This window comes from Copadichromis virginalis, linkage group LG4, assembly GCF_057382275.1.
Source record: "Copadichromis virginalis isolate Kocher_CV1m ecotype Utaka linkage group LG4, C_Virginalis_male_GT1.1, whole genome shotgun sequence".
Taxonomy (NCBI): domain Eukaryota; kingdom Metazoa; phylum Chordata; class Actinopteri; order Cichliformes; family Cichlidae; genus Copadichromis; species Copadichromis virginalis.
In genome coordinates this window covers 34,435,729-34,456,881 of record NC_140621.1, presented here as the reverse complement: position 1 = coordinate 34,456,881, position 21,153 = coordinate 34,435,729, and the positions used below count along the sequence as shown (strand labels likewise).

At 44.1% G+C, this 21,153-nt stretch overlaps 1 protein-coding gene across 2 annotated transcripts; it reads left to right on the top strand.

Moving 5' to 3' along the window:
* Window positions 1–832: 832 nt before the first annotated feature.
* On the top strand, window positions 833–20,661 carry crlf3 (cytokine receptor-like factor 3). 2 transcript variants are annotated; one of them, XM_085455057.1, is made up of 9 exons: window positions 833–958; window positions 10,953–11,078; window positions 14,345–14,552; window positions 14,698–14,785; window positions 14,872–15,049; window positions 15,737–15,965; window positions 16,607–16,745; window positions 16,867–16,979; window positions 18,214–20,661. In XM_085455057.1, exons 2-9 carry the CDS (start codon window positions 10,962–10,964, stop codon window positions 18,477–18,479), a joined length of 1,338 nt encoding a protein of 445 aa, XP_085311183.1. In that variant the 5' UTR covers window positions 833–958; window positions 10,953–10,961; the 3' UTR covers window positions 18,480–20,661. The 2 variants fall into 2 exon arrangements, with proteins under 2 accessions (XP_085311183.1, XP_085311182.1); XM_085455056.1 differs by having other exon boundaries at window positions 10,950–11,078.
* Window positions 20,662–21,153: the final 492 nt, after the last annotated feature.

Genomic DNA, 21,153 nt, shown 5'->3' with positions numbered 1-21,153 from the left:
TAAATTTAAATCCAGATCATTCTTTCTACTTCCCGTGAATCAGGTGCGTCTCCAGCAACAAATCCTGCAGGTCAAGCGCTAATCTGCTCAGGCGTACATCCCGTCCAACTGCGTCACCAACACAGCAGCACAATTAATTTAATTTGACCAGATTCCATTAAATGTAACATTTTACACGCCAAATATTTAACAAAATTACTCGGGAAATTTACATGTAATTAAATTATGTAAAAGTTAAGAGTTTGGGCAGAATCTTTCTGAGTGTACAGCCAGGTAAAGACTTCAAATACTATGGAGAAAAATGTAGATCTCTCATTCTGAGGATCCTTAAATAGATTATCCTCTGTCTTTTCTTAAAGGCCTGTACAGCCAAAGGTTTTCCCTAATACTGCAACTAAATCGAATAAAACCAGGAGTTGTCTGGAAAGACATCACGAAAACTTGAATGATGGAAGGTTGTGATCCAAATGCCATATCCATTACAGAGCACTAGAGGGCGACATCTCTCCACACTGGGGCTGTTTTCCTTTTCTCGCTTGTGAAGTACAAAATTAGAAAATATATACGATAATATATATATGACATTTTAATGTAGGAAAAGGCTAAATTGTATACATAACTATTTATAAAATATACAGTTTATTTATTGATGTATTTAGTCAGTTTAGTTTTGGCCTAAGGGGCATTCCATACACAGTCGGTCGCTTAACTTCCATCAGTTCCACTTCGATTAGAAGGTTAGTCTGATTAGGGTGGGGAAAAGAGAGAATATCTTACTCCTATTGGTTGATTGTCTTGTCGTTCGAAGCGACTTCCTCTGTGATTGGCTGCTGCCCTTAAAGCCTCGGAAGTGTCGTTTTTGGACTTGAGTGAAAACTTGGGCATATCGGTGTGGCGGCGGCTTCGAGCTGATTCATAACTCTCGGGAAGAAATGGCCACCAGAAAGCACTAAAACAGGTACGGCTGGGGTTTTTACCGCCGCATGTTAAGAAGGGCTGTTGATTTAGTCGATGTGTCGGTTGTCTTGTTGTCGTGATTAATGTGTGTGTTGTGTTTGTTCTCTCAAGCGTGCTCCGATTTCATTGTCTTTTTTCCACAACAAGCAAGCTTCAACTTTTTCTCAGGTTTCCGACCTTATTCTGAGAAGCTGACGACAAACTAGTCTCAACACCAACTCGTGTATATCTACTCTTTGTCGTCCCTCTTCATCACCTCTTTATTACCAGTTTACGCCTCATACTTTACAACTTTCTCGGCAGTTGGTCGAACGCTCTCCTCATCCTCTTAAATTCAGCCTGACAAGCAGCACGAAGCATCCATTAAGTTTGGGTTTTCATGGAAAAAGTTGCTACCTGCTAAAAATATTCCATGCCGATTTTTTTTTAACACGTTGTAAATCTTTTGAAAGTAAATAATATTTTACTATGATTGATCGTTTTTGCTGCCACTCGCGTAAACTTGGAAAACTGGTGATTTTCTAACGGAGTTCGGCTCAACCCGACTTTAAAAGACATTCCAGGACCAAAAATGTGAGAAATTATGCGGCGTGACTTACCTTATTAAACATTTTATGTATTCTTGATTTTTTAAAGACGACAAGAGCAGCTCTATATTTTAAATTCTTCTGTCATTATCGTATTATCGCCGTCCTCTTTCACTTACACGAACAGCACGTACTGTCCTTTAGGTTAGACTTTCAGTCAAGAGTGTTATTACTTTTAAATAGTTTTCATGCCGAATTATTTTAAACAACTTATTTATAATAAAAAACAATGTACTGTTTTGTTATGACTTATTATTGTTTGCCGACACCAGCACAAACTTAAAAATGGGAGTTTTTCCAGCAGAGTTCGGCTCAACTCAACTGTTGGAGCTCCAGAGCATGAGAAACCACGCAGAGTGAGCTATGCAGTCACACATTTTATGCATTCTCGAGCACTTTTAAAAAGACTGGAGAAGCCCCTGCAGTTGGTGGTGGGCGGGAGTTTATCTAGAAAATAACTGCAAAATACGGAAGTAACAGAAGCGAGCCACGACATGTCTGATGCCTCCTGCGCTGTTAATAATAATAATAGCGTGGGTTTGCACTTGAGTGCCTGTCATAGCTTTCCTGTTGCATGTGCAGCTTGCTCAGAGGAGCTGCCTCAGGCCTCTTTAGGGACCTTCTAGCTGGGCTTTATCAACTTTACATTCAAATCCACACATTTTGGGGCATTTAAATGCAACACTGAGGTTGATTTTAATATATATTCAGAACACTTTTGATGTAGAGGATATGTTTGTGCCTTCTGACATGCAATGTGTCATCTTTATTGTTTTTATTGTTGGCATACCGTATTTTAACCTCTTAGCATCCAAACATTTTATTGACTCTTCACCCAAATGAGACTTCATTTGAAAGGTTGCATCTTCTAGTTTCTTCTTGGAAACTTGTGCTTGTTTAGCATGAAGCTAAAATCCGAACTAAGGTCATGAAAAATGACCTATTTACAGCCTCAACAGCTTAATTTCCCGTTCACGAAACAGTATGTAGTACACAGTACACACTATAACCATCGTGATGCAAATTCAGTGTTTTCTTTCTCCGTCTAGGGCAGCATTAGATAAGTGTTTACAGCCCTGCTCCCTGATGTGTATTGAAGCAAAGACTGTTGCACAAGTAGAGCATGAGTGGAGATGCACATTTTAGGATGTCTCAACAATGCACAAAAAGTTGTTGTGGGTAAGGCGGAAGTATTCCCTGTGGAGGAAATCTTGTATAATAATGAGAAAAAGTGAGAAACACCCTGCGTCTGTGGCTAAAATACTTGTGCTTAGACAGTAAAACAGCTTAATAGTCCAAAAATTCACAAGAGATTGACTCAACTGTCATGTGTGGCAAAGAGAAGCATGCCTTTGTTGATTGGATAATTGCATACCCAACTTGTAGTTAGAGCTTGTTTATAAAAGCTGAACTATAAGGCCTATTTTTGACACACTGTAGGCTTCATTTAATTACACACAGATCTTAAAAAGCATTGATTTTTGACTGCTAAAGTGTCACAGGAGCCCCGCTGCAGCACACATATATTTGTGAGACTGTAAACGGTGTGGGGGAGCTTGAAAGCAGGACAGCGGGTCATGGGTCCATGCAGGTTGACCTAAATATCCCAGAGACACAGACGGCTGAACTCTTTAGAGAATAAATAAAAAGTAGGAGGAGAAATTCCTGTTCATTTGTTTCTAGCCACACCCGTGTCATCTAAACAGAGAGGGAAACCAAGTCGACCTGGCTGAGCGCTCAGAGAGAGGGATTATAAGCCACAGGATTACAGAGACAGAGGGAGAGAGGGCCTGCACCCCTCTCTTTGAAGGATGTAAAACAATGTCTGGGCTGTTAAAGGAGCGTGAGAGTCGAGGAGCAGTGTTAGCAGTGGGCGCTGTTTAAGTCAAAGTGACTGCATGCCTGCATACTTATTTGCATTCATGTGTATAAATATATATATACTGGGGTTTTGTTTGGAGGCATGACACTGGATCTCTGGTCGGTTGTCTGTCTGTGCATCAACAGAAAACGTCCTGTTTAGTTTGATTCAGGTGATTGGTATGGCAGGACTGTGCGAAAATCTTGAGCCACCCCTAATTTCTTTGTTTTATTTCAAATGAGCCAGATTTTAGTGTAATAGTTTTTTGAAGTGCTCGTCAAAAGTTCTCCAGCTCTCTGAAGGTCTTTCAAAGTTCTTCACTGGCTGTGTTTTCACTCATTTTCAGTCCAGTCCTTGTACCTGACCATTTTCACAGGTTTACTGGTTTTAAACACTGACCTATTAACCATTCGGATATAAAAAGTACGCAGCTGAAGGGAGAACCAGTGTTGTGTCTACACAGCAAAGATCCATCTTCAAATTGTGTGAATGTGAGAGTGAATGAATAGTGGCATTGTAAAGCGCTTTGGGTGCCTTGAAAAGCGCTATATAAATCCAATCCATTATTATTATTATTAATTGTATCTTTGCATTTTGTTACTAGCAGCCTGTCACAAAAGCACAGCCTGTTCTCATTTCTTTAGATGAATGTATTAAAAATGCTAAAGGTAAAAGTTTGACAGGAATAACAGCAGCAAAGTGATTCCCAAAGAGAGCTATTAGCCAAAAACTTGGCATATTTTGGCATGTTGTGCAGTGTATCCTTAAAACTGAACAAGTGGAGGACAAAAAATATCTACAGCAGATGAACAGCATGTGAAAGTCATTAAGAAACGAGAAAAAGGAAAAGAGCAAAGAGAGATGCATCTGTACCGTCAGCTGATCCATCTACTGCTCACTGAAGCCTCATCAGAGATGGTCTCAGTGGAAGGGCGGCTGTTGAGACGCCATTCTTACGAAGGGAAACAGAAAGAAAAGGCTGACGTATAAAAATTACACAAGAACTGGACTGAAAATCAGCAAAACAGGTGTTACAGACGAATCTGGATTTGAAATGTCTCGTTCTAATCATGTCCAGTGTTTATGGACGAAGTCAGCAGAGAGCTACAGCAGTGAGTCTGCAGCCGTCTGGAAAACATGGCGGAGGCTCTGCCATTGTTGGGAGCTGCATTTCAGCACGTGCTGTTGGACATCCCGTTTTGTTCCACCATGCTGTACCATCTGGAAATCCTCTGAATGCAATGATCTCAAACACACTGCCAATGCAGTAAAAACGTACCTGGATAGAAAAACACACAAACAGCATCAGTCATGGATCAGACCGGACCTCAACGTGACTGAAGCAGCGTGGGATCGTCCTGACAGAGAGCAGAAACATCCAGAGAGCAGAAACATCCAGAGAGCTTTGAATGTCCTTCAAGAATCTGGAGAACAGATACTTAAATCACAGAAAGCTGCCTGAGAGTTCAGGCTGTGCTGAAAAATACCAAATGCATTTATTTGGTAAATGTTTTCTCTTACACACTGTGTTTCTATGCATGATTGCACGTTTCGATACATCGCTGCACCTTTTTCTTATTTTCCTCGGAGCACTAAGTGGTGGCTCAAGACTTTTGCACAGTAGCAAAACTCCACTGAAGTAATTTTAACTTTAGTTTTTGAGGGTTTTTTTTAAATCACACTGGAGTTTACAGTATAAATTATTCGACTTATCTCCAAGTTTCACTTTAATCACCAGGACTCATTAGCAGGGGTTAAAGGTTAAAAAAGCATTTGCTGTGCTGGATTTCTTGTATAGATTATGCCTTTCCTCCATAACCTGCAGCAGCGGACCACATGTGACACTTTGCATACTGTATGTGGCGGGAGCGTGATGCATTTTAGTAACTTCCTCTTTAGATGCTTTAAAGGAAGCGTGGCCGACCGCAGCAGGTAGCGGCATTACTTTCAGCTTTGAGAAGGACTTGGCTCAGACTTAACGCACCTGCTTCACATAGAGACAAAACTCGCGATCCAGCGCGTCACTGAATGTTGCCGAAGCATCGGAAGGTACATGAAGGTCCAAGCCAGATATTCTGTAGCATGAAGATCATTTAATCCAGCGTTTTTGTGATATATTTCATTGTTCTATGTCAACAAAAAGATATTTTTTCCAACACTGCCTTCACCAAAATAGATTCAGAACTGGAGTATTTATACTCCTCCGAGACCTCCTTCCAGGGTCCTAAATTCACTCAACAAGCACCAAATGTAGGTGAATATTAGCCCCAAAGCAGTGGTGTAAAAGCTGTGCTCAGAGGAGTTATTATCATGCAAAAAAGACTCTAAATATATAATTTCTTACTATATATAATGAGTCATTTTTAATGTTTTTTTTTATTTTGTTATCTCACATTCACCCCAAAAATAAAGAAGAATACAAAAAAACCTTTAAATGTGGTTTTAAATACAAGCACAGGAACTATCAGATCACATGAGTTTAAAGGATTAGGTATGAATGTTTGTCGGGTAAACATTGAGAAAAAATAAACACCACAATTTCTGGGAAACCTGTGAAATAAACAGATTAATCGATGAGATAAAGGATCGGTTTTAAACGTGTAACCTGTCAGCGGACACCTCTGACAGGAAGACGTTGAAGGCTGGTGGTAATTCACCTCACCTTCACTTTCATTCTGTCTACAGAGATTTCCGTGCTGCTTTTATCCCCTTTGTGAGGACACAAAGTTGCTGCTTCTCTCAGAGGTTTGTGGCTGAATTTGGTATTTGTTTTATGGTATTAATTTTCAAACTTACATTAAAATAATTATTAAAGTGGAGGCTGTTACAGTACTTTGACATTACACTGCTCATGTTCACTTATCTCAGAGTACTTTGAATAATTGAACTCAGGTGATACTTTCCATCATGCAGGTAAGATTAGATATGTTCCTGTGACTAATGTCTTGTCTGTTCGTGGGCTTTGAGTGTCCAGATCCATCCAATAAGAGTCCAGCTACGCTCCTGCAGCTGATTGGTGCTCCTAGGAAAAATCCAGGAAAAAAAACCACATTACATAAAAGTTAAAAAAGGATTTGCATGCTACTGGGAGAAAGAAGTATTTGATCCCCTACAACCCAGCAGGAATAACTGCTTCTCCTGTTCGCAACTCGGTGTGTGTTCAAAGCTTACCTGTCCACAGAAAATGTTCCAGCCTCTCCAGCAAGGTTGGGAAAGACCAACATGCAAAGGCTGTCAGGGGAAAATGGACGGCCCATCAGGAAGACGCTGATAAAAAGACTATCAGTCACCATCGGTCTGGAGCTCCGTGCAAGATCTTTGCTTGTGGGGTGAGGATGATCATGAGAAAGGTGGAAGATCAGCCCAAAATCACACGGGAGGAGCTCATTATCAAACTGAAGGCAGTCGGGACCACGGTCACCAAGAACACCGCTGATAGCACACTGCAGTGCACTGAAATCTTGCAGGTCCCCCTGCTCAAGAGTGCGCATATACAGGCACGTCTTAAGTTTGCCACTGAACGTCTAAAGCATCAACTCGACCCGCCATGTTTGGCGTAATAGATATGATGAGCATGACCAAAAGAACACCATCCTCAGTCGAGCACAGAGGTGGAGACGTTATGCTTTGGGGCTGTTTTTTAGGGCTACTGGATGACTTCATCGCATTGAGGGGCCAGTGCATGGGGCCGTTTCCATAATATCTTTGTACTGGTCTTCAAGCATGACAGTAACCCAAAACATAGACAAGTGGCCTAGCCAGACCTCAGTCCAGTCTGAAAATTTGCGGAGTGAGCTGAAGCTTTGAGAAGAAGAAACCCAAAAGATTACAGAGTTTCTGCAAAGAGGAGTGGGTGTAAATGTGTGCAAACGTCTTACACTAATCAGGGTTTCTTCACCAAGCACTAAGTCATGTTTGTCTTATTTTACTCAGTGACATGCAAATCAAGTGAGGTGGAAGTGATGAAACGATTATTTCCAACGCTGTATCCTGAACATAAAACGAAGCAGCACAGAGCTGAGAGCACAGCTAAATAAAGAAGTAGGGCTGCTCGATTATGGCAAAAATGATAATCACGATTATTTTCACTGAAATTGAGATCACGATTATCTGACGATATTTATTTAACCCTTTAAGACCTACTATAGAACCAAGTCCACCAGAGCTTATATTATTTTTTTTACATGCTGTAGTGCCATTTGTGGGAGCATTTCAAGTTGCTACACATCAATACAACTGTTATAGCCCATATTTTAATAATATGTATGCATTAAGTCCATAGTAATTACATAAATTGCAAAAAAGTGCAATAAACTACAAAAAAAATTGAAAATCGCTTTTGTTTTGTTTACATATATTTCTACTTGGAGAAATTTAAGAGGCTTATCCCTCAAAACTTTAAATACAATAAAGTTGCAAAAAATAGTTTCCCACCACAGGAAATTTATTTTGAGTGTCTTCATAGTTTTATTTTGGAGATACAGCAATTTTTATATACTGCAGGAAAAACAAAAAACAATCCTATGATGCAAATTTGCAAAGAAAACAGCAGGTGCATCATTTCACTGTGGGAAGTGTTACGAACAGCTGATAGGAACGGCAAAGCCTGTTGCTGGAATATTATGTTTTTGTTCCTGCAAGCGCTTTTTATGCAATTTTTGCAAAGCTATATGTGGAACGAAACCGTGACCGAGGACAAGCTGATGGCATCAGATGTAAGTACAACTCCTCCGGTTTCATATGCAAAACAAATTATTGCGCTAGCTTACACGGTTCAGGTTCTACAGGGATTTAAAAATAGTTACGCAAAACGGAGCGTGCTGCTCTGACCGGCTTTAAAGGGTTAACAATGACTTTAAAAAATAATATAAAATGGTGTGCAACACCACTGAAGTTTTTTTTTTAAACTCTCTTTTCAACCAACGGCAGTCACTCTCCAAATAACTTCTGCTTAGCTTTCCGAGCTTCCCTCGGGTCCTCTTAATCAGCGGTCTCCACCCTTTTTTGCGCCACGGACGGTTTATGCCCGACAATATTTTCACAGACCGGCCTTTAAGGTGTCGCGGATAAATGAGGGAGGGGCTAATAATCGGCTCAGTCATTTTTAATGATCGTTGAAAGCCCAGATCGTAATCGTGATTAAAATTCGATTAATTGAGCAGCCCTATAAAGAAGCTCAAATATGCAGACTTCTTGTAAAGCTTTGTGCCAAAGCCTTTACTCTACTACATTTTGAAGCCTTGGTTACTTGTGAGAGCTTGATCCACATTGTGTCAGTAAATCAGGAATATTTCCAGTGCATGTTGGCCAGACCTGCTGTGTGATCTCCTCTTTTGGTGGAAGAAGAGGCTCTGCTGGCCTCGTTACGAGGTAACTTCCAACTTCTGCTGGGATGCTTTGCAGCTGGGATGAGAATTGGCACCTCAAGGTCCGAGGCCAGATTAGGGTGGATTTAAAACTAGTTGCTGCCTCATGTGGAGAATTTCAAGTATCTCTGGGTTTTTGTCATGGTGAGAGGGAGGCTGGAGCAGGTTGATTAGTGATGTAGACCCTTTAACAGCCTGTTGTGCTAAAGAAAGAACTGAGAGTGAAGCTGTTGGTTTAACTGTCAATCTACATTCCTCATCTGTGGCCACGAGCTATGGGTCTGAAGGAATAAGATCATAGATGAAAGAGGCAGAAATGAGACATCTGGGTTCTGCTTTAGACAGAGAGTGAAGACATCAGAGTAGAGCTTAGAAAGAAAGTGACTGGATTTCTTTAATTCCCGTGAATTTCACCTCTGATCCGAGAAGCTTCTCCAGTTCTGAAACCAAATCCAGGTGGAGAGTCCCAGGAATTTAAACCTTAGTGGGGGTTTTCCTTTATCTTGTCATTTGATGAGAGGTGAAACATCCTCACAAAACTTAAAGGAGTCCAGTCAGTTTCTTTCCAAGCTCCTAAGACTACCATGACCCGGATGACTGAGACCCTACACTGACATATCAGAGTGGAGCTGCTCCTCCAAACTGAAAGGAGCCAGCTGAGATGCCTCCTGGGCCCCTCCTAGCTGAGGTGTTTCAGGAATGTCCAGCTGGGAGAAGGCTCTGGAGTGGACCCAGGACACTCTGGAGTGATCTCTGCTGGTTTGGGAACGCTTCGAGGAAAGCATCGATTCACACGATTCCTCTCGGATTCGAGTCCAATGAATAAACTAAATGACTCAAAGTGAAGTGAACGGTTTAGCCGTGAGGGAACTGGATTTTTAGGGAGGATAAAGTTAAAATAAATAAAATCCAGAATACCATAATAATGTTTTTATTTGGATGTTCTAGGTTTAATAGTCTGTGGATGCTAAAACTGTAGCTTCCTTTAAACGATCGACAAAAACGAGGTCCACAAAAATCATTTGAGGGCTAAAACTTGCTGCTTTAAAACACTAAAGAGCTCAGGGACCCTCCAGCCTTGATTACTCTGATAAACCTGAGTGTCTGCTGTTGTAAAAGTGGTCTTAGAGGTCATTTGGCTCCCGGTGCAGAGACGTGAAGACGGACAGAGCTGCAGTTTTAAAACTAGACGAACTCCATGCTATCAGTTTTCCAGTCGTTGCTTTTGACATTAAAATGAAGCCAAAATCAGTAACAAAGCATTATTTTACTGATGTTTGATAATCATATTAAGGTCACAGGAAGAGGCTCATTAAAGCGTGTTTATGATCATTGTGGGGTTTTATTTTCGTAGTTATGTGAGGCCGGTGGACCACACTGAGCATTGTACGTAAAGGTCGTGAAGAATGTGGTCCCACACCGCTGCAATGAAACCAGAAGTCCTGTGTTTTCGCCGTGTCGTAAAGCGGCTGGTACTGCGGCTGGCTGGCAGCAGAGGAAGTGGTTTACTTGTTTTCTCATTTCCTCTGTCACTGAAAATGCTCAACGCACTTGGTTGACTTGTAGTTTTTCTAGCAGAAGATCGAGTCTTACTCCGTTATTGGTTATTAGCCACAGCAGCGCCTCTGCAGAGGTGAATTATGAAGAACGCTGTGGGCCGTTTGTCCAATGAGACGTCTGCATCGATGAGTCACGACCAGCTACAGGACACGCTGGTGTCCGCTCAGTCACTCTGAGTCACTCGCTTTGTGCCGTAAACAGTTAATTCAATGCAAAGGTGCCTTAAGCCTGTGTCCTTTCTAATGGCCAGCAGGGGGCGACTCCTGTGGTCTGAATGTAGAGAAACCTGAAACACTTTACAGCCAGGTTATGGTCCCAGTCTTTAGTTTGCAGGCTTTGTGATACAACTCGATGTTCATGTTGTAAATTATGGTCACACTCGAGGTAAAACAGAGGATGAAGCAGGGCATTCGGGACACCGTGTGCCTCTCAGGGACAACACGTTTCTGTTTTGTCTGTGATTTAAAAACAACATGATTACTGAGGCCTGATTCTGTTTGCTGGAGTCATTTTTCAGCCTCTGTCATCTGTGCAAATACATCTTCTAAGTGCTTAGTTTCAGGTTACGCTGCGTTCTGGGTGTGTTTAGTAAGTATCCCTCCCTCGTGTGTGTGACAGCAGGCCGGGAGGATGTCTGTGGAGGTGGACGTGTTGCTGCAGGAGGCGAAGGAAAGCATCGAGGCGGCGCAGAACTACCGCAGCGAACTCCAGCAGCGCCTGCATGGCCTCAACCAGGCCCGTAAACAGGTACTGCATCCTGATTTGTGATCTGTTGTGAAGCTCAGGCCTCGTGTTTCCCTCCTCCTGTGATGCGCTTCACTCCCTCAGTGCTTTCTTTGTCGGTTTCACTGCACCCGCTCACTCTGAAAGACTCGTGCAGGCCCAGGCGGTGTGATTTGTCTTCGCTCCTGACTCAGAAGAATCCTGGGAGAGTAAATTCTCCCCCCTCCCTCCCTCTCTGCTATCTCTTCCTTCCCCCTGCTGTCTAGTTTTACCCCTCCAGCTGCTCGCAGTAAACAATGCTGCTGTTTCCTGTCGCTGTGGACGGACAGCGAGCCTTAGAGGAGAGATTAAAAAAGGAGAGCGGGAGAGAAACGAGGCAGATTTTGGTCCAAGAACATAAAATATGGGATTGTTGTTTTTTCATTCAGAATAAGCAGCAACTGCAGTTCCTCTAATCTCCACAGGGGGCTCCAACAGTGAGTTGGTCTGGTTAAAATGACGGACATAGACGTGTGCACATGGTGGTATAAAAATGGGTATCTATAGATTATTGAGGGGAAGGCATAGAGTTGGCGGGGGAGGTTATTTTACCATAAAGACCATCTTCCAATGAAAATGGAGCGACAGAAAAGCTGAGGGACGAGAGCGCCGACTAACCAGGACAGGATGGCAGCCATTAAATTCAAAATATACCTAAAAATGCCGCCACCAGGGGGCAGTAGTGGATGATTCTGGGTTCAAACATCTCTTCTTTTAGTGATTCTTAATTGGCTGTAGGTGTGGGTGTGAGAGTGTGTCGCGTCTCTCTGATTGGATGTGTTTAGCTGTACCCCGCCTCTCTGGCAGCGAGGACAGGCTCCAGCCCTGTGCAGCTGATAATCACCTACACTGTTCAGGGTTATATTTGAAGTTGACCCCACCCCCCTTTCAGCCTAAGCTTGTTAGGTTACTTACACATAAAGTGGCTAAAAACACTAATAAAGAAGTTAAAAAGGAGATTTCCTGGTAAGCAGATAAGGATAAGCAGAAGGGGATGGATGGAAGGAACTGTAAGTGCTTTTATTGCAAACTAAATGTTCAGAAGTCGCTGACGCTCTGATGACTTGATGGCATGGCTGAGCTGCTCCCGTAGGTGTAATATGTAGGTGACCTGGGGCATAATCATGTATTCCTTTGCTCCACGAGCGACTTCCAGTTGGTAAATCTGCCTTTTTTTTCCAGTTTTTATCTTTCTCTGACATGATCTCTATCAGAGGGTTGCTGCTGGTGCTGCTGTCTGTGATCCGGTTACTTTGAATTCCTGTCTGCCTTTCCATCAGTATTTTGTCTCCTGCAAGAGTCGCCACGCTAACTGAATCAGTGCGGTCCAGAGCACATAATGTATCACAAAGCAAACCTGAGCCCCTCCAGCTGATCCACACACACGTACAGTTTGCCTCATCCAGAGAAACAATCTGCAGACTTATTAGACTTGTTAGTAAAATTCGATGTGGGATGTGTTTCATTTGTTTTGTTAGTGCAGCTGAGACTCCCTCCACCTCCCTCAGCTGTTCCATCGCACGTTATCCTGGATCGAGATGTGCTTTCTTTTCTTTCCCATGACCCCCTGATTTCCCACAGAGGGAGACGGCTCCCCACCAGATTATAGTCCAGGAAACAACACACACACACACACACACACACACACACACACACACACACACACACACACAGAGCGAATAAGGGATACCAAAGTGTGTGTTTGAGATCTGAGACAATGCTATCACTGCAGCATCTCTCTTCTTGTAAGAGGAAAACTATTTCTGTCCTGCCTCGTGTTTGGATCATATCTTTAGTCTTATTTTACTTTTCAAATCCCAAAATATTGATAATTGCTCATCTGTGTCCAGCTGATAATCCTCAGGATATGATGCCTCTGCTGGAGAACTGCTCACACACACAAAAAGATCCGAGTGTACTCTGGCAGAGCGGCTTTCCGTCGTCATACAGTCCCTGCTTTATCAGTGCAGCAGTTGTCAATCAGCCTTCCGTTTCCTGCCGTCGCTCTCCGTGTACTCATTGTGAAATCTCACTCTGTGTGTTCTGCAAAGAGGAACTGAAACATGACCTCCGCCGCTGCAGATGACGAGTAAGTCAGCTTCCTGATGAGCTGCTGGTGTGTGCAGACGGTCCGCACCGCCTCTGTGTGAGGTGTAACCTGTCATAGCGCTAACTGCGGCGTAACTGTGGCTGGTCATTCAATGAAACTCTATCGGTTCCTCCCAAACGAAACCCCAGAATCAACCGACTGTGTTTTTAATGTATAATAACTTCAGTACGTGTGATGAAGCCCTGCAGAACTTTACCTTTATACTCTGAATGTTTCCTGATTTATAAGCGCTTAAAGTACAACCCCACAACAGCTGGGACGCTGTGTGCACCGTAAATAAATACAGAAGGTGATGATTTGTGCATCTCAGCACAGACTGTGGGTCTCTGTGGCTGCTGGAGACGGGCAAAGTAAACGTTTCTACAACCAACTCAATATAATCTCATCAAAAGGCTCTGAGATGAGGCAGGTACCCGTGATCTTCAGGCACTCAGGCAGCGCTGCATTAAAAACAGGCACGATTCTGGGATGGAAACGAGTGCACGGGCTCAAAAACACTTCCAGAAATCACCGTCTGTGCGACCTTTCACCGGATGAGCTCATCTGGAGCTTCACGAACCCACAACAGGACAAAGAAGAGCCAGGACTGCTGAGCAGCGACAATCCTCCATCAGGCATTTGTCTCCCAACAGTGCAGCAGCTGCTCAGCTCACAGATGTTTACAGATGTTGAAGGAGAGAAGATGCTCCTCAGTGGGAAACACGACCCCGACCCGACTTTTAGAAACGTGTTTTCACATCAGATTCCAGATGAACTCATTTTTTCCTTGATGGTCTTGAGACTGAGCGCTCAGACGACACTGGCAGGTCGAAATTTGGTACTTTTGAATTTGCATTATTATTGTTGTTATTTTTCAGCTTATGTTACAATTAGTGTGCTGACGATCTGCCACACTGCCTTTAAATGTTATATTTTCCCTTCACGCAGCCCCTTTATGTTTATTTCAGAGCTCACTCTTTGGCTAAAATCTGTTCAGGAGCTGAAACGAGCAAAGACAAAAGAAAACACAAAACAGCAACAATTAGCACCAATAAAGCTAACGAGGAGACGTCTGATGACAGAAACACTCGGTTATGTCGTTCTCTCTCGGAGTCGCGTCCTCACCTGTTTTTACCTTCTTCCTCTTTGATTGGTGGCTCAGATTCGAGGCAGCTCGGGTCAGGCCCGCGAGACCCTCCGGAAGCACTTTGCCGAGCTGCAGGCGGCGGCTACTCGACTGCTGGCGGAGCGGCTGGCTAACCTCCTGACCGAGGTCGACACCATCGAGGCCGACAGCATCAAGCCGTTGGACGACTGTCAGAGCCTGATCGAGCACGGCGTGGGCCAGGCCGACGAGCTGCTGAGAGAGGGTGGGTCGCACAAACGCTGCCACGAACACAGCTGCAAACTATTATTTTCAAGAAGGAGAGACGATGATTTACAGCCACCACAGTTTTCACAATTATTCAGAGCAAAAGCAAGCCCAGAAAGATGATCCATGCTTATTCTCTGCAGGAGAAGCAGCTCTGCGATGTGGTCTTGGAGAAAAGGAGGACAAACTGGGCAGCTTCACGAAGAAGGCCATGCACATCCAGCTGGACAGGTGATACGGGCGAAGGTGTTTCGCTGCAGGTGTTTAAAGGAAAAAGTTAATCAGCTGCTGTTTAGAACTGTGTGCGTGTTTTCCAGCCTGCCAGAGGTTCCAGCGTTGGTGGACGTGCCGTGTGTCTCAGCCCAGTTTGATGACTCCCTGCTGAGCCTGCTGAGGGACCGGGTGGCTCGCCACGGCGCCGTCTCCTCCCACCCGCCCGTCCAGATAGAGGAGCTGCAGGAGAGACCAGGCAGCATCCTGGTTCGCTGGTGTAAGGTCAGCAGGGGTAAACGGGACACACACGGTGCTTTTCCAGGTGAAGAGACTGAGCAGGAAGCTTGTTGGAGTTTGCAGAGCATAACAAAAGACCTTATCAAGCCCACGATCTGAGATAATGCTGAGCCTATTGTTTAAAGTCCCATCGCACCACACAGAGGTGGGTAGGAAGATCCAGTCAGCTTTCAAAATAAAAGTTCCCAGGCAGGCTGCTCACTCGCTCTGTAAAACGCTCGTAGTGGTGTGACTTTTAATGTTGTGGACGAAAACCAGACTACTCGACTCAAACAGTGAAAGTTAAGGTCGGTGTAATGAGGAGGTTAAACTGCCAGTGTAATTAAGGGCTCTTTGAACTTACTACTGACATTTCTTGATCATAAATGGACTTCAGAAGTTCAGAGAAGTCCTTTAAGTTTGAGTTTTCACAGCATTTAAACTTCACCTGAGTGTCAGCCTCTGCAGTGAAGTCTTCTCTGCACCAAAATCCTTCGAGCACGTCTGTTTGTATGGATAAAATCATGAAGTTAATTTAGTCTCTGGTGGAAACACACGTGTTCCTTTAAGTTTGTGCCGAGGAATCGCAGCTCAAATATGGACATTTGTTGTTACAATGTAAAACTTGGTGAAATGAGGAAGTACATTATTCTGCATCTTAATTAAAACTGGACATTATCGTTGGTGCTTCAGGTGGACGAGGACTTCGCGGCTGCAGATTATCGGCTGCAGTACCGGCGCTCCGGCAGTGGGGGAAGCCAGTATGAGGACGCCTACATCGGGCGGGAATCGGAGTTCCTGGTTCTCCACTTGGACCCTCACACGGATTATTTGTTCAGGGTCTGCGCCCGCGGGGAGGGTCGCACCGAGTGGAGCCCCTGGAGCATCCCGCAGACGGGCTACACCACGCTGGCACCGCACGGTAGGTGGAGACATCCGAGAGAGGGAAACCCTGTAGCAGCAAACGGTGAAGTTCACTCGTGTCTGAGTTACTAAAGCAAATCAAAGACCTGCATCTCTTCCCAAAAGCCTTCCAGGCTTTTAAGCCACTAAAATCAGATGCTCCAGTAAGAAACAGAGATTTCACCTCCTGTTGGCTACAGATAACTTTAAAGCAATAATATTATTACTCTATCGTCCTTCAAGGACCTCTGTCTCGTGTTTGTGACCTTTCTCTAAAATATTTGCCAGTTTTCATTCTGTTTTTAACTCTCAGACCCTTTAACGCCTCCCGGGTTGCAGCTGAAATAACAGAGCTGTGAATGCAGTCGCGTTGGTAATTGTTTGCAGGAACCGTGACATCATCACAGGCCTGTAAGCATTTATGTGCGCAGGACTCGCTGCAGCCTTCTCATGCAGTCACTAGCCAATCAGTGCACCTCTAACAGGAAGGCAGCATCTAATGGAAACATCAGCATGACCTCTGTGTTTCTGTACTATCAGCAGAGACCGTCTCTGTCTCCACTGCAGTATGGAGCCGTGTTAATATATAGAAACCTGAAAGTTTAAACTGAAGCAGATCAGGTCCGCTAACGAACGCTGTGTGTTTGTTTTATCTTCCAGAGTGGCGTTCAGGGACCGAGGGCTACATCCTGAGCAGCAGGAAGAACATCGCTTTGCGCAATGACTCCTCCCAATCGCGCTGCCCTGTCCTCTACTCCAAAGCGCCCACCTACTTCTGCGGCCAGACGCTCACGTTCAAGTACGCCCACAACAAAGCTTTAAAGATGGAGAGCTTTCCATTTCTCTCCTGGACGTCACGTAAAGATCATATGTAAATCCACAGTTAGATGCTAACGGCGTGTTTTTGTGTGTCTGTGCAGGATCTCTGCAGCGGGTCAGATGGATCGGAGGGACAGTCTGGGCGTGTGCATAGACAGCGAGAGTGAGGAGGAGTCACTACAGCGGGACCAGGCTGTCTGCATTTCCACCAATGGTATGCCGCCTCAGATAGACTTGAAAAACTCAGCTTGTACAGGGCGAGTCTGCGTGGCTCACAGCTGAGGATTCGAGCCTGAAAGTCGTTAGTCTCCTTGAAAATGTTTGTTTTTTGGCAGATAAGAAAGGCTCTCACCCCCAGCCGGTTTCTTCCTGTTAAAGGGGAGTTTTTCCTTCCCACAGTCGCCAAGTGCTTTCTCAAAGGGGGTCGTTTGATTGTTGGGATTTCTCTGTATTAATCCAAGCACCTTGAGGCGACTGCAGTTGTGAATCGGTGAAATACAAACAAAACTGAATTACACCAGAGACAATAGTGCACTTGTCAGGGACTATTTTCAGTGGCGGATTCATTTCTAATGGGTCCTTTTCAAAGACTGTAAATAAATGATGAGGCCAGTGCAAATTGTTCTTGTTTAGACACATTTAAACACAATGTTTAAAGTCGAGGCTTTAAAATGGGAGGAGTCACTATCAGATGGCGGATCCACAGGGTCTAACCACCACGCTACTGTTTTCCTACAGCGGCACTTTAAGCTTCATTGAAGTATAAAAACAGGCTGCAGACTGTTTAGATTCCATTATTCCAAAAACTGCTCTTGAAGTCTCTAATTTCTGTTGATCAGATCTGAAAAGTCATTTCCTTCAAGTTCTGATGCTCTGATACTTTGAAAGGTTGCTCTTGATGAGGCTTTCTGTGTGGACGCCATGTTTTAGATCAATGGTTTCCCTCCTGGTGGGAGATGGAGCCATTATAGGGATTAGATTTCCGGGCAGGATTGTGAGTATGGACCATAATTTAATTTATTCCCAGTTATGGGATGTATAATGTTTGAAGCCACTCACTGAAAGGTGGAGCCAAAATTAAATTAAAAAGAACCCCACCAGATGTCGAAGAAGAAGAACTGGTGATGCTGCAAAGATGAAGAAACAGTCTGGAGACGAGTTTCAGGCAAATCAACTCAGACTGTTTCTGTGGTGCTGACGTGTTGATGCAGAAGCAAAGAGCAGAGCATCGTCGGAGACGAGGAGACAAAGAGACTTAAAGCAAAATCACCGAAGCTGAAAACAGGAGAGTGGAAAAACCTCCTGAAGTGTAGAATTCCTCTGTGGGAAGCATTTAAACGAGATGCTTGAAAATTAAACTTCAAACTTCAATTTAACTAAAGTTCAGCTTCGATTCTTTTTTATGATAAATAACTAATGTTGAATTCTCTCAAACTTCTTCTCCTCAGGTGCCGTTTTCGTCAACGGGAAAGAGATGACCAACCAGCTGCCCGCTGTCACCGTTGGCTCCGCCGTCACCTTTGACATGGAGGTGGTGAGCCTGTTCCCCATCAGCAACAACAACACGAGCGAGGGCGGCAACTTCAAGCTGAGGGTGACGATCGGCTCGGGGAACCGCGAGGTGGTGTTCGATTGGCTGGTGGACCAGCCGGTGGACTGCCTCTTCTTCGGCTGCTCCTTCGTCCACTCCGGCTGGAAGGTGCTCGTGTTTTAAGACGCCAGCTCCTCCGGCGTCCCAGTCCAAACATTTCTGCTCCTCTTTTTTTCACCTCACACACACAAAAAAGCCGCTCGCACGTCTGTTGGGTTGAAGCTCAAACAGGAGCCTTTCTCTTCTGGAGTTTCCTCGCTGGAGCGAGTTTTCAACCGGCGGCGTCTGCCGACGTTTCCTTCTGCTTGTCACAAACTGCAGCTCCTGTCTTCGGCTCGGTTCTGCAGTGACGGTTTCTGCTGTTTGTAATCGAGGCCGTGGACAGAGTTTCAGTCTGAGGACTAACTGTCCCCTCTCCTGCAGTCCTCTCACTTTCTGAGTAACACTGATTGAGCTCAGCCGTCCTCCATCTGCACATTTACCCAGTGAGGTCTCATGTGTTCACACCAAATGGAGGGTGAACCACTTTGCAGCCGCTCAGAACCCCACAGCATTCACCCTGATATCACGTTACATGGTTTACCCTTCACTTTTAGAAACCTCGTCTTGCATTTCTGAGTGGCAGCCATGACCTCTGCAAAGCCTTTGTTTGATGTGGACGCACTATTAAGTCATCAGAGATAATGAGAAGTAGCTCGAGCCCCTAACCCTGAGGTTTGGACATGATTAAAAGGACTGTGTCGTTTTTGGCGTTTGACTTCTGAGAAAATCGCATAATTTCATAGCACAGGGTTACTATGGTTACTACAGGTTAGGGTTACTTGGACTTCACGGGTTATAGAGGAGGATAAAACCAAAACCAGTAAAAGTCCTGAGGAATCAGATTTTATCCATAAACCTCCACGTGGCGTTTGGGAACAGCAACCCACACACATGTCGGCATCATATAAAAATGGCTCGTTCAGAATGCTCTGACCAATCGGATCCTTCAGGGCTGCAGCACAGAAATATCTGAGGTGAAGCGCTCCATTTCAGGACCTTTACATGTTAGCCTGCGGTTAGAGTCCTGCATGAAATCAGACGTCTACAGTGGCTGAAAGTGATGATTATCAGGGCTAAAAAAGTGCCACGAGCTGCAGTTCCTCCAACGTCCACTAGTTGTCTCCAAAAGTCCCCATAGACTCCCATGTTAAAAATGTGCAACTTTAAAGCGGAAATAAACATGTTTACAGCCTGATACAGACGCTGTTTTGGTCTCAGTGCACAATTTTTCCTTCATAACATTTTTTTGAACTCATTTAGATTTTGTTGAGGCTTAAAAACTGACACACAGCAGGCTGTAAACACGTCTTTCTGCTGTACAGATGGGAGTCTATGGGGACTTTTGATTTGATCTTGACTCTAACCTCGGTCACCTATGTGACCTGGATCAACATGTAGAAATCCAAAATGTGACGCTGAGGCTTTAAAATGAAATCTGAATCATGCGTCCCAATTTCACAGCTGATGACTGATTTCTGGCTGACAGGTGGCGCTCTGAGCGTTTCATTCTGTTTTTGCTTTTTTATTTTTTTAGTTACATGGTTACTTTTAAGCTTGCTGACAGTATTTAAAGCAGGAGGAGGGCGTCAAACGGCAAATGATCCGTTATCATTTCTTTCAGTAGCGAACCGGCAGCCATTTTAACAAAACAGTCAACTAAACGGAGTAAAGTCTGTGGTAATGTACAGGAAGTTTCCCCATGGTTTTTCCTGCCCTGCCAATTTTTTTCATGCTCATGTTTGCACTCTGGTGGAGCAGAGGGCCTGATGTGGTTTAAAAATGTCTTCAGATGTCTTAACATTGCGAGTTTTCCTGCGTAGCTTTTTGTTTTTACATACGTGTTCTGCACACACACTGTCATAGGATTTATCTGCTGCAACTGCTCACTTGTCTTGCTTTTATTACACGTCTGGACACATTTCAGCCGCCTGGCGTAATCTGTTATCAGCTGATACAAAGACAGGCCGGGACAGCTTGTTGCTCACAGATGTTCTCCTGTTTTTCTGAAGAACTGAGCACAGTGTTTCGTGTTTTTAGAGAACTGTGGGACTCTGGATTTGGTCCAGTTGATGGTACAAAAGTCCGGAAACCAGCAACCTCAAAAAACCCTTTTATTTTATTTTTCGTCTGAAGGTGGAGGAAACAAACCTGTTTGTGTCAAAGTCACATCAGTGACACCTGCTGGTCAAACCTTTGTATTGCATGTGTGTTCACTGCTGGTCTCTTCACATTGTGTTCAATAAAGATCATCATGTGATTCTCAGTTTTAAAAATATGATGTATTGGCTTATTAATGACATCAATGCAAGTTTAATTTGCCTGTTTAAGGGGCAAATGTATTCTAATCTGTGCTGCCCCCAGTGGTCACGACAGGAACCACAACATCAGTTTGTTAAACCTCTATAAAGACGTCTGTGCATCTTCACCGTCTTGAGTGGATGACAGCTGTTCATGAAGATGTTTCACCTCATGTGGGGAGTCACTAAGGTCACATGTGGGACAGCATCTGGATTATAGTTGGCAGATATCAATGATCAAGATCATCAGTTTGCGTTTTAGTGTTGATCAGTGTTTGAAGTCTTCACTATGGCAACGAGATCAGCTTATTTCACTTCTATAGGTCGCTGTATTTTAGAAATGCTGCTGCCTGCATTTGTGTTGTAGTTCCTCACTGCAGACACGAGGGCAGTAAAAGTAGTTACCAACTGTTGTGTGAGCAGTTAACGTTCATACTTGGAAGATTTGAAAACCCAGC

What these genes read in the sequence shown, in the direction of transcription:
- crlf3 (XM_085455057.1), top strand. Translation starts at nt 10,962, where the DNA reads ATGTCTGTGGAGGTGGACGTGTTGCTGCAGGAGGCGAAGGAAAGCATC. An exon ending in CGACGAGCTGCTGAGAGAGG is followed by an intron (nt 14,553 to 14,697) that starts GTGGGTCGCACA and finishes TATTCTCTGCAG; the next exon opens with GAGAAGCAGCTCTGCGATGT. An exon ending in ATGCACATCCAGCTGGACAG is followed by an intron (nt 14,786 to 14,871) that starts GTGATACGGGCG and finishes CGTGTTTTCCAG; the next exon opens with CCTGCCAGAGGTTCCAGCGT.